Source organism: Sinohyriopsis cumingii, chromosome 9, assembly GCF_028554795.1.
Source record: "Sinohyriopsis cumingii isolate HCF-2022 chromosome 9, ASM2855479v2, whole genome shotgun sequence".
In the NCBI taxonomy this organism is placed as follows: Eukaryota; Metazoa; Mollusca; class Bivalvia; order Unionida; family Unionidae; genus Sinohyriopsis; species Sinohyriopsis cumingii.
In genome coordinates, this window is record NC_142969.1 from 72622011 (window position 1) to 72634465 (window position 12455).

Below are 12455 nucleotides of genomic sequence, written 5' to 3' on the forward strand. Positions count from 1 at the left end.
CATTACTAGGACTTCTAAAATTTAATTCGTGGATTATTCTTGGATTAGGTTTTGATTTGATTCTTAAAACCGTAAGTTCTTGTTTGTTTTTGTCTTCATTTTAACTTTGTTTTATCCAGGGAAATAAATTATTTGTTAAATTTGTCAACGCTTGTTGTTTTCACTCTTTCTTTGTTACTGTTTATTAGAGCCTAAGCTCATAACATAAGTAATAACTTCCAAAACTGAAATCTACTCGTTGGTAATACTGCAACGTGTGGTAATCATGGAGTTCTGTTGTTGGATAATTATATTTTATGTATAGTGAGAGGATTAATCTCCGTCGTTAGAACCCGTCGCTCTCTTAGCGGATGATTGCATTTTTGTCGATACTAATAGTCCCGAACAGTGCGATGATATCCCATGGTTGTAAATCTTTCGTATCAGGAAGTTGCAATATTCACGAGAAACGGGACACGGTCAACGATCAATAATTGTGTAAAAAATAAAGAGTTTATAAAATCATTCCAGTGAATATAAAGATCGCAATATTAATGTTAAATCTCCTCCTAAGCTGACGAAATCAAACTGTATGTAGGTACAGACTGAAACGTTAGGATGGGGTTGATTTTAATATACATGGAAGTTTGGTCTAGACAGTGGATATCTCCTATAGAAGAAATGGAGTTCCGAAAGAAAACCTAATATAAAGACAGGAGTTTATTTAGCAATGATGTGTAACTCAGTTGATTTAGCAATGATGTGTAACTCAGTTGATTTAGCAATGATGTGTAACTCAGTTGATTTAGAAATGATGTGTAACTAACTTGATTTAGCAATGATGTGTAACTCAGTTGATTTAGAAATGATGTGTAACTCAATTGATTTAGAAATGATTTGTAACAGTTGATTTAGCAATGATGTGTAACTCAGTTGATTTAGAAATGATTTGTAACTCAGTTGATTTAGCAATGATGTGTAACTAAGTTGATTTAGCAATGATGTGTAACTCAGTTGATTTAGAAATGATGTGTAACTCAGTTGATTTAGAAATGATTTGTAATTCAGTTGATTTAGCAATGATGTGTAACTCAGTTGATTTAGAAATGATTTGTAACTCAGTTGATTTAGCAATGATGTGTAACTCAGTTGATTTAGCAATGATGTGTAACTCAGTTGATTTAGCAATGATGTGTAACTAACTTGATTTAGCAATGATGTGTAACTCAGTTGATTTAGAAATGATGTGTAACTCAGTTGATTTAGAAATGATTTGTAACTCAGTTGATTTAGCAATGATGTGTAACTCAGTTGATTTAGAAATGATTTGTAACTCAGTTGATTTAGCAATGATGTGTAACTAAGTTGATTTAGCAATGATGTGTAACTCAGTTGATTTAGAAATGATGTGTAACTCAGTTGATTTAGAAATGATTTGTAATTCAGTTGATTTAGCAATGATGTGTAACTCAGTTGATTTAGAAATGATTTGTAGCTCAGTTGATTTAGCAATGATGTGTAACTCAGTTGATTTAGCAATGATATGTAACTCAGTTGATTTAGCAATGATGTGGAACTCAGTTGATTTAGCAATGATATGTAACTAAGTTGATTTAGCAATGATGTGTAACTAAGTTGATTTAGAAATGATGCGCTACTCTGTTTCTTTATGAATGATACGTTGCTACACGGCATTCATATCTGAACTGTACATTTTTAACACTAGCCAATATATCATCCTTACATTTACGACAACAACGTGTATCCTGCATTTCTTTGTTCACCCATTTGATACAAATTCGCTCCCCAGAATTGAAAAGAGACGTAAAAATGAGTGATTGCAGAGAGAGAGAGAGAGAGAGAGACAGAGAGACAGAGAGAGACACAGAGAGAGAGAGAGAGAGAGAGAGGCAGAGAGAGAGCGAGTGTGTTGGGGGTGCGGAGAGATTCACCTATAAAGTACATTTTGAAAATTGAATAAGGCCAACACGTATCCTTGATGAATATATACAAACTACTTAGAACATCGGCCAGGTTACTACACGTGAGATTCTTGCGATGTTTTGGTGTGTGTGTGTGTGTGTGTGTGTGTGTGTGTGTGTGTAATTTGGATTGTTAACGTAGTTTAACAATTATCCATTCATATCGCTACGATGTCTGCATTGTGGCAGTTTATAGTGATGTCTAGGACTGGGTCATAATGCTGCAGACATGTAGCATCATGTCCAATCCAGTCACAGTATCATGACACAAAGCCTACCAGCCCAAACATTAACCTCTTAATGCTGAGCGCCAAGCAAGGCAACTGCTAGTACCATTTTAAGCCTTTGATATGACTCGGCAGGAATTCGAACCTGCGACCTTCTCCATGAGAAGTCAAAGTTTTGTTATCAGATTTTAGTTAGCAAACACCAGTCATCAATCAGGTACAACTGGTTATCGCTTCTAATACACGCATTATATCGTACACTTACATTCGATGCATATTCCAAAAATATGGAAAATAACGAATTTTCTTCCGCCCATCCATGATACTTCGCAATCCTCGTATGTTCCAAACCTCTAAGCATTGTCACGTCTTTTTTTAAAGAATCCATGACCTAAGAAAATATTTGACAAAATTAAGTGTCCTGCATATCAAAGAGGTAACCGCACGTTAAATAATATAAATCAACTACACTCTCGATGTTTCCATTATAACAACTTTGATAATTATGAAGGAACAAAAAAAGAATCAGTGGTTTAAAAATAGCGCTTTATCGTGAGCGTGAATTTAGTACGCTAACAGCAGGCCTAATCTCTAAACATCAATCTTGAAAATTAATTAACTTAATTACTTAAGCAACGTAATTACTTGTGGAACTTAAATATTCAGCAACTCAATAACTTCATCATACTCTCAAATTCATGATGCCGAATAGGATGAAAACATGCTATGTTTTATATTCCAATAAAGTCAGCTGTACGCAAGCGACTCATTGTGGACATGCTCTATTAAAATACGAAACTAACGAAAAAGACTCACTGCTCGCTGGGGAAATAACATCTGTTAATTTTTCGAAAATTCTTTTGAAGCATTCCAACATCTATCACATATATTCTAGGTATTTGGTTGCAAATTAACACCCTACCGACCAAGTAATATGACACTTTATTATAGTTTCACATTAGTTCGTAGATACTGGAATGAAATTGGTTTATTTTAATTTAGTTGCGTGCAGTATTATTCACCTTCTTTATCTCGCTGCTTCTGCAAAATGCTATTTGTTTGACAGCAAACTGCCCGTCTTGCGTCCCAGCATCAATAACTTTGTAAACTCTTCCAAATCCGCCAGAACCGATAAGCTCACCTGTGGTGAATACTTTTTTCTCTTTTACAGAAAACAAAGTAAAGAATGCAAAGAATTAGATGACGTGATTTTCCTTTAAGAAATCTGTAACACTTTTTGTAAATCTGCGTTTTCATGGGAACATTGTCATTTTCTGAGGTCCTACAGTGCGTAGACAATTCGAGACGAGGTCAACCTAAAGGTGTGCAACAGTAGAAACCGGATTAAATATCGTTCGCTGTGTTGTCATATAGAAAGCTGTGCCCGTTGAAAACAAATTTTTGCTACCTTGTTATTTGTTATGATTGGACCCGATGTCCTCTGTTCTTGGCCCTGTTTGGAACTTCCCACAGTGGGACAAGTCCATAACGATCAATAATTTTCCTCTGTAAGTGTTTTTTTGTAATGATATTTTTTAGCAGCAGATCATTCAACAAATAGGGCTGAGAATAACTTATGTTAAACTAAACTGAAGTGGTATGATCTATTAAAACACAAATTAATATTTAATTAACGATGAGTAAATGCGCCTACATGACTATGCTGACATACAGGTTAGTCACCTTCTATGTCAAGTATTTCTAAATTGTCATAACACATCACCGTTAAGCCTAACACTTCGTGATATAAACATACGGATTCATTCATATTTCCGGTTGGTGAAAACATCGGTGTTTACCTAGGTTTCTCTTTGCTCCTGTCCCAGAGCTCTTCGGTGGCATCGTCGTAGAATTTCGCGAACTCCCAGAAAACCCCAACAATCGTTGTGCAAAATGTAATATTTCAAAGATAAACATTTGATGCTAAGCTAAAAGGCACGCTATTCTGATGATATGTATCGCCATAGTTCAGGTGATTGTGGAATACACCGAGATTATATTATCCCTTCAGATGAATATGTATATAGCGTTTTCTGTTTTACCAAATGCAGCTGAATGTAAAGTATTGACACATATAGGATTAGCATGATTCATGAATATGTATGAATAATTTATAAACTTTCAATGTGTAATTATAATAATCCACATTTGTCTGACTGTCTGACAATGGTTATGATCACGATGAATATATTACTATTATTAGTACTATTATTATTAGTACTAGTATCATTGGTACTAGTATCATTAGTACTAGTATTATTAGTACTATCATTATTAGTACTAGTATTATCAGCACAATTAGTAGTAGTATTATAAATAGTAGTAGTTGTAGTAGTGGTGGTGTTGTGGTAGCAGTAGTAGTAATAATATTAGGTTCCAAAGTAAACAAACATGCATATCTCGAAACAAATACGAGTTTTGTCTCCGGTTTTAATTTGTATGATACTCAAAATCTACCTGTCCAAGCCTTACCATCATCCACTGGAGCCGATCGGAACTGAAAGTGTAAAGGAAACTTTGATTAAAATATGAAATAGCATGTTGCAGGATAATGATTCTGTTTTACCATAGATCGTGCCATCCACCACGAGTTTCAACAATGAAACTGTACAAAATACACATATTTCACCTTTAATAACGACCTGACTCCCCCTTCTGCGACAAGATCAAAAGAAAAACATCCATCTCACCCAACCAGGTACAGTACGGAAGGCCGGTCCACTCACATCTTATGGTCAGGTCCCTATACCCTGCAGATGCAATAATGCCGTTTTGGAGAATTGTGTATCATAGTGCGAATGATGAAATGCATTCACAACAAGCACGTATGCTAAGGAGAAGGGCATGAAGTTTTGACACGTGTTATCCTCTCATAGAACAAGAGCTGCATCGACTCCTCATAAGCTCCCAGAACAATTCGAAATGCAAAGGAACCAGAGCCAGGTACTGCACTAGACTAATCTCAATGTTCGTATTAATATTAAGCCGACCGTCCAGTCCCATAGCAAGAACGTTAAGCAGCATTTTACCTACAAATAAAGTCAGTCCGATTGGAAAGCCTTAATTAGGTCTTGCTTCCTACACAGACTGAATATAGATGAGCCCCCGTTTTAGCCTGAGACAATGACAATGTTCTTAAGGAACTCAAAGAAGCAGATAAAATTAATTCGTGGCCTCAGTCGTATATGATATACTTGGAGACTACAAGAAAGGCAGCCCAGGATGCTGTGTTCGAGACGAAAGGCAATTATGCAGAGGCTGGGTATCTTGAAGCCCGCCAGGAGATTCGCCTCTATGACAAGTTATGCGAAAATTCCCGATAAGGTGTTTGACATTCTTGAGCGTCAGTTGGCACGAAATTTTTGCTTTATTTAAATATAATTCTGACAGCTGAAATACCTGCCAAAATGCACAAGTGATATTCATGACATGCTTAACGTGCACGCCACATGGAATTAATCCGACTTGGACTGGCACAAATCATTGGTTGTGTTTGATTTTCTGAGGGGTTTTAGACTAGGCATAATCTGTACCCCACAGCTTTGCTACAAAAGAACTTATCACCACAGGGGTAGTATAGTTTCTGCCTGGTCTTAATATGGCGGGAACTGGGGCAAATGCCTTACAAAATTATATCATTTACCAAATAAAGTTAGTAGAGAAGTGCATGCCCCCCACCCATCAAAAAGATGCTCACTATGCTAAACGCACTTCAGATAGCCCAGGCTGATGTCACCTTTGAGTTCGAAAGGAAATTTTTACATCTCTGAAAACTATATAAGGCAACCGCAGATCTATTCTAGTGACAACTGAAAAGACATGCAGTTCACAATGCTAGGACAATCATCCGGGACGAGCTAGCCAAGCGCTCTGAAGCGAAAATATAGTCATCCCTGCCGGAATCACGTCCCTCGAGCAAGTCAAAGAGGATGGCGCCAACTGCCAAGCCTGCTAAATAATCATATTGTGGGCGATGCTACATTTACAGTTAAATTTAAGAGTTTAATAAGAAAGTTTTTGACCCGTGGTAGTGTAGGGTATGAAAGACGATCGCAGTGGCAATGGATGCAAACCGTACAATCGTAAAAAGTCAACGGTAGATAGGCGGGGGTGTCTCAAACATTCAAAAATATATCCATCCTATCCCCGACCAAACAAATGGCGCCAGTGAGTTCGTAAAAGCCAGAGTTTTGACGTCATCATTCTAAAGCCAATTCAGGCTCTCAAGGGGCAACATCGAGGTTGCACACGCGTCCCTCCTCTAGTCTACTAAGCCTGGTCCAACATCTGCTCACTAACTACTTCCGGCCAAGAACACCTTTACAGTTTCCTCCGACAACGGAGCCAGCTGAAATATTGAAGCCCTACCAAATGGTACCGATAAAATAGACTCCATTAACACGGAAATCCAGCGGCAGATTACAGCTCTGGTGGGGAAAAATCGTATCATTCTTGCCAATGACCAAACTCTGTCAACAGCAATAGAGGTCAACTCTGCATCTGTCTCCATCGCAAACTCAAGCCTGATGAACCTGTTAGGATTCCCTCTTTCTCGTGTAGACAATTGTTATACACTGGGTAAGTTTATCCATGTCATAGACAATGCAGCTCTCGCCCAACCCGACACGGTACAAATTTCTGGAAGCAATTTTGTGTCAACCGACGGTCAACACAGGGGCACTCACTTTAATTGGAGACCTAGCAAACGATTTAGCATAGTGTTAATACAAACTATTACTGTAGAGATAGGTGCACTCTCAACTATTTCAAGCGCCGGTACCAGAGATGATAATCGTTTCCAGCAAACGACCATGGCTGATCTCTCAACTTGTAGTAAGAATCAATGCAAAGAATGACGTAGTCTTGTTACCGGTGCCACGGAAGAATTTAAGATCTCGTGCTTTGTCTTCTTTGCAATTCTCACCTAACGAGTTGTTGTTGTTGCCAATCACGTTTTTCAGTGCTGATGGTGCACTATCAGACCATGGTATGTATGTGGCAAATATCAAAGAGCGTGGTGCTTTGAAGGTCTTAATAACCGGCGTATGCGAGTTGGGGATGACCAAGAACTATATCATAAAGGTACGTGATCACGTCGATCCTCAATATATCATGACATTAAATTTTGTCATTGACACTGTTCCAGACATATTATTAGATGATTTTGCCATGTTCTATATAATACCATCCTCCTACAGCTTATTGCGTTCCTCCTCACCATGGAAACATATGTTTTGCGTAGTCTATCTCGCTGGTTTCGCGGGTAACCAACGTTATTTCTACCAGATGATGCTATTAAGTGGGTGCAAATACAGAGTCAGATGAAAAAGACACCATGGTTACTATGGCAGTAACTTTATATATACACATAAAGAGTTCACATTTGTTACACTTTTGTCAACGTACGTAGTCCCTCAGCTTCCCTTCTCAACAACAACAAAACAATATTTCCTTTTTCTAAAACAAAATTCACTATATCTCTTTACAGTATTAGGCCGAAAGACCGAGTCGACTAAAAGACACGGTACGTCGGACCTTTACTAAAATTAACATTTCCGACTTTGATGATGCCAACAAAACTATCATGTTCTTTGACTTCGCAGCAGTCTTGCCTGCAAACACGGACACTTGGTCAAAGATGCGGATCCGCAAACTAACAAGCACAAGGAGGAATTAAAATTTCCTTTTACACTTCTTATACAGGAATCAGTATTCAAAAATCAAAGACCCTCAAAAGATTTTCGCTTGAAAATGGTAAGCGAGACTGAAACCGCCTTACTGGTAAGAGCTGAACAGCAGTGCTCCCTATACAAAAAAAGTACAAGCGTACAGCTGAGACCGCACTAGCTTCTGCCTTACGGCCCTGGTGTGGTGGGAATTGAAATAGTGTCAACATTGTATTAATGTAGTCTGATTTATGTTCTTAAGGATGTTATCAGCTTGCGATTATTTACAAAAGCTAACAACTATTCTCAGTGCAATCTCATGCACTATATGTAAGGTGCTACGCGACACCGCAGTCAACAAAGAAGAGAACAAACATATCATAAATGAATTAGACAAATAAATCGTCATAAAAAAGAAAATATGGGCCATGCCGATCAAGGCTATAATAATAGCAATATGTTGTATTCGACAAAGTGGCAAAAAACAAATTAATAAGTAGCTGAAGCGACGAAGTTTGCAAAGAGCTCATAAACAATCTGGCTGAAAATTCAACATGAACTGTATGCTGTCGGTCAGAACGACAGACACAACAGAACCGTTGGAACGACAGCTTGCTGGCTCTCTAAGACCTATTCCCAGCTCACCACCAGCATACGATGCAGGTTTTCAATAACCCCAAAACTCTAAATTAACTTTGGGCCATACACATAACTTTTGCTAATGGTACTCCGTATACACGCTATTTGAGTTCTGGGGATGGGCCGGCTCTCCAAGCACTCTTGAGCTTGTCCTTGTTGGGATAAGATGGTGTCCTTTTCAGGTTGGACTGTTTTGTGCTTTCGGTTGGGGGAGGGGGGACCGCGTCTTTATAATGTGGCATCGCATGTGTCATTGACAGTTTGGGGTTGAAAAGTGGTGGTGGATGGGACGGCGTGGCTCAAAATAGTACTCTTTTTGCCACCCCTACTGCTTGGAAAGCACAAACTATGATAATTCATAAAAGAATACTGATAGACTTCTATCTTCCCTTTTTATAAATTGTTCCAGACCTGAAGTTTAACTAAGGTAAACAGTGCTAAGGTACGTTTGAAATTTTTTCAAGTGTAAAATCAAACCATTCAAGTTTGTATACTAATTAATAAACAGCAAAATAGCCATTATTTAAATAAATTGAACTAAAATTGTAAATATCGCTTTAGACGTTGCTGTTACAACTTACAGATTTAATCAATGATTCGTTATCCAGCTCAAATGACACTTTCTTTTTCTCTGATGTCGTCTTCCCAAGTTTTAGTTGAGACTGTTGCCGTTCCATCTCCTCAGCCGTGCGTGATTTTCCTAACCCGTCCTTCTTACTCTGACGCCCATTTGTGTTACCTTTGCGTTCATCCTCATCCTTATCGAGTTTACACCACTCATTCTCCTCGCGTGATTTTCCTAATTCCGCCTTCTTGCCCTGTCTCTCCTCCTTCTCACGTTTAAGCTTCCTCTCCTCCTCAAATTTACGTCGCTCCCCCTCCTCAAGTTTACGTTGTTCCTCCTCACGTTTCCGACGCTTCTCCTCCTCTTGAAGCAATCGTTCTTCCTCCTCCTTTCTTTTGCGCTCTTCTTCCTCTCTTATCCTTCTTTCCTCCTCTTTCTTTTTATGCACATCGTAAAGCACACCTTCCATCCACGTGACAAGACGTTCTTTCATAAATACCTTTGCAAGGAAAAATAACTAGTCATATTTGTTTAAACCTGTCAGATTCCAAAGAAATTAGTTTCAAAACTATATCATATATGTTGAAATACTAGCGTTTTATTAATTTAAGCTTTTTGGAAATCAGCTTTTCCAATTTTCTAGATTACATTATTATTTTATTCTGATGACGCGTTATCAATCATGCTTTAGTGCTTAGTTATTCGACAGAGGTAACGTTAAGCGATCTCTTCCAAGATCGCGAAATACTCTAAAAAGAAACAACACGAATAAAGTACGATGCACTGATTGAAGATTATTAGTATGATCTTAGAATCAATAAATATGGAAGTATAACCAGCGTGAGAATCTCTATAAATTTATTCGAAGCTCCAACGGATGATAATAATTAGTTAATATTATATGCACATTATAATAGCTTTATGCAGTTGTTTTTAGTTTAACGCAATATAGGCTATACATGGCGGCCAGTATAATTGGTGGATGAAGATTCCGGGAAACCCCCGGTAAGAATCACCGATACACGCGAAGCTACTGACAGCTTTCTCACATACCCACATTGACCGAGCACGAGACCCGAACCCGTGTGGACAGAGGTGAGACGGCAGTGATGGATAAAGGCGAGTGATGACGACCACTCGACTACCCGGGGTCCCTTATGATTACTTTAATCACCTTATCACAGATACAGAAATACGTTCTACATGTCCTGACGTGCTAACTACTAACAAACTTAAACATATACAAGTATACATCATTTAACTGACCTGGCCTTGCATACGCTAAAAACGTTTATCTAACTTTAGATGTTTTTCCTATTAAATGTGAAGTACGGATTACTTCAAAAGGCTCCTCACATTATTTTAGATCAGGACACGGTATAAATAATTATACATGTTTACTTTCGTTTTCCCTAGTCGGCAATCCTTCTTTAGTTCCGCCGGTATATTTCCTAATTTTAGTATATCTGCAACGGCTGTTTCGTGAGACTTCTCCTGAATTTGGACAATTTCGGGCCAAGCAGTGCCGTACCTGAAAGTAATAAGATTCAATTAAAAATAAGGCTGTTAGTGCCAACTAAGTAGAATCGCACTGTTTGTCTCATAGTGCTAACAACCACTACATAGAATCGTACTATTTGTCTCATGGTGCTAACAAACACTACATAGAATCATACTATTTGTCTCATGGTGCTAACAACTACTACATATAATCGTACTATTTGTCTCATGGTGCTAACAACCACTACATATAATCGTACTATTTGTCTCATGGTGCTAACAACCACTACATAGAATCATACTATTTGTCTCATGGTGCTAACAACCACTACATATAATCGTACTATTTGTCTGATGGTGCTAACAACCACTACATATAATCGTACTATTTGTCTCATGGTGCTAACAACCACTACATAGAATCGTACTATTTGCCTCATAGTGTTAACAACCACTACATAGAATCGTACTGATTGTCTCATACTGCTAACAACCACTATATAGAATTGTACTGATTGTCTCATAGTATTAAAACCACTACATAGAAATCGTACGCTTTGCTTCATAGTGCTAAAAACCACTATCTACAATCGTAATATTCGCTTCAAGTCCGAGTCTGAATGAATCAAAACGCATGTGATTGTTTCGTTACCTCCGATTAAACTTAAAAATAAAAAATAAACTGTAGGGTATCAGCGTGCTGCCCCTGGGTAATGAGGCCGACCAAATATAAGCTTTACTCCGTAATAATCGATTGTATGTCTTTATGCTGGGTTTTCAAACCAAGAAAATAAAAGATTCAGTCCTTATCAGTGAAATTTTTCACTATATATATATATATATATATATATATATATATATATATATATATATATATATATATATAGATATATATGGCCATGCTGCCAGGACAACAGGATTATGGTGAGCTTTATTTAGGTCACAGTGAACATCTTCAAGGTCATTCGTGTCAAAACCATAAATAAATAAATAAATATTTACCTTGACAGAAATTCTTCGTGTGTTCGTCTGTATGTGAATCCCATTTTGCGTATTTTCGCCATCTCCGAGATGCCGTTATACTTTAGTTGTTTTGAAACCACATCGTCCGTAAAGTCGTTTTGTCTTAAATCATCGTTTGGCTTCAGACACCTGGAGTGCAGTTGCAGTGAGGTAAATTAAATGATTGAAATTTGCATTACCTCAGCTATAACTTTTTTTCACTGTAAGCTAACGAATTATATGAACAGTTCCGTTGCCAATTAAAACTACAAAGTTAACATCTTCGTCACAGCATAGTGTATTAGGATACTGGCCAACCAAATATTTCTGTTTTGTTTATATCTTGTAAGAAATGAGAACATTGCTTCAACAAATGATTACCGCCATGCCCCCACTACACCCCTTTCCCCGCCCCCAAATACAAAATAAAACTGAATCTACCAAGTCATCAAAGACTCAGCCTACTTTTCTTTAGAAATATATTAGAAACAGGAGTCACGTGTGTGCGTGTTTTTTGTTTCCTTTTGTGTGAGTGGGTGGTGGTATCTGGGTGAGTAAGTTTTAAACATATATGGCGACACGATAATATTAGGAATAAACAGGAAATGTATTTACTAGAACAGCAAGATGGATAAGCCTCAACGAAATTGAAAATGAAGATACGACGATAATAATTAAAATAAAAATCGCTGTACTGCCCACATTCGTATATATTTCTGTCCAGAAATGAAGAAGAAAAAATAAATACCAGGCTAAACAGACACTGAAGACAATTGTCGAGCATTGAAATACTATTCATTATACTGGTATTGAGACGGAATTAAAGTGCCAGGTAAATAAAGTGTTTGTATAAAAGAAATACTAACTAGACTGGTTCAGACTGTAGGTCAGGAAC

General features: G+C 37.6%; 1 protein-coding gene across 2 annotated transcripts in view; it reads right to left on the minus strand.

Annotated features, from left to right (window-relative positions):
• Nucleotides 1-12455, minus strand: part of LOC149792016 (unconventional myosin-Ic-like) — a 41317-nt gene that overhangs the window by 9033 nt on the left and 19829 nt on the right. Inside the window, exons 16-21 of one of the 2 annotated variants that reach the window (XM_089970510.1) lie at nt 11561-11710; nt 10460-10589; nt 9075-9557; nt 4661-4685; nt 3211-3329; nt 2454-2579 (exon numbers count right to left, since the gene is read on the minus strand). In XM_089970510.1, coding sequence (XP_089826636.1) covers nt 2454-2579; nt 3211-3329; nt 4661-4685; nt 9075-9557; nt 10460-10589; nt 11561-11710 — 1033 coding nt within the window. Of the gene's footprint in view, nt 1-2453; nt 2580-3210; nt 3351-4660; nt 4686-9074; nt 9558-10459; nt 10590-11560; nt 11711-12455 lie in introns of both variants that reach the window. The other variant, XM_089970509.1, reaches the window with a different exon arrangement.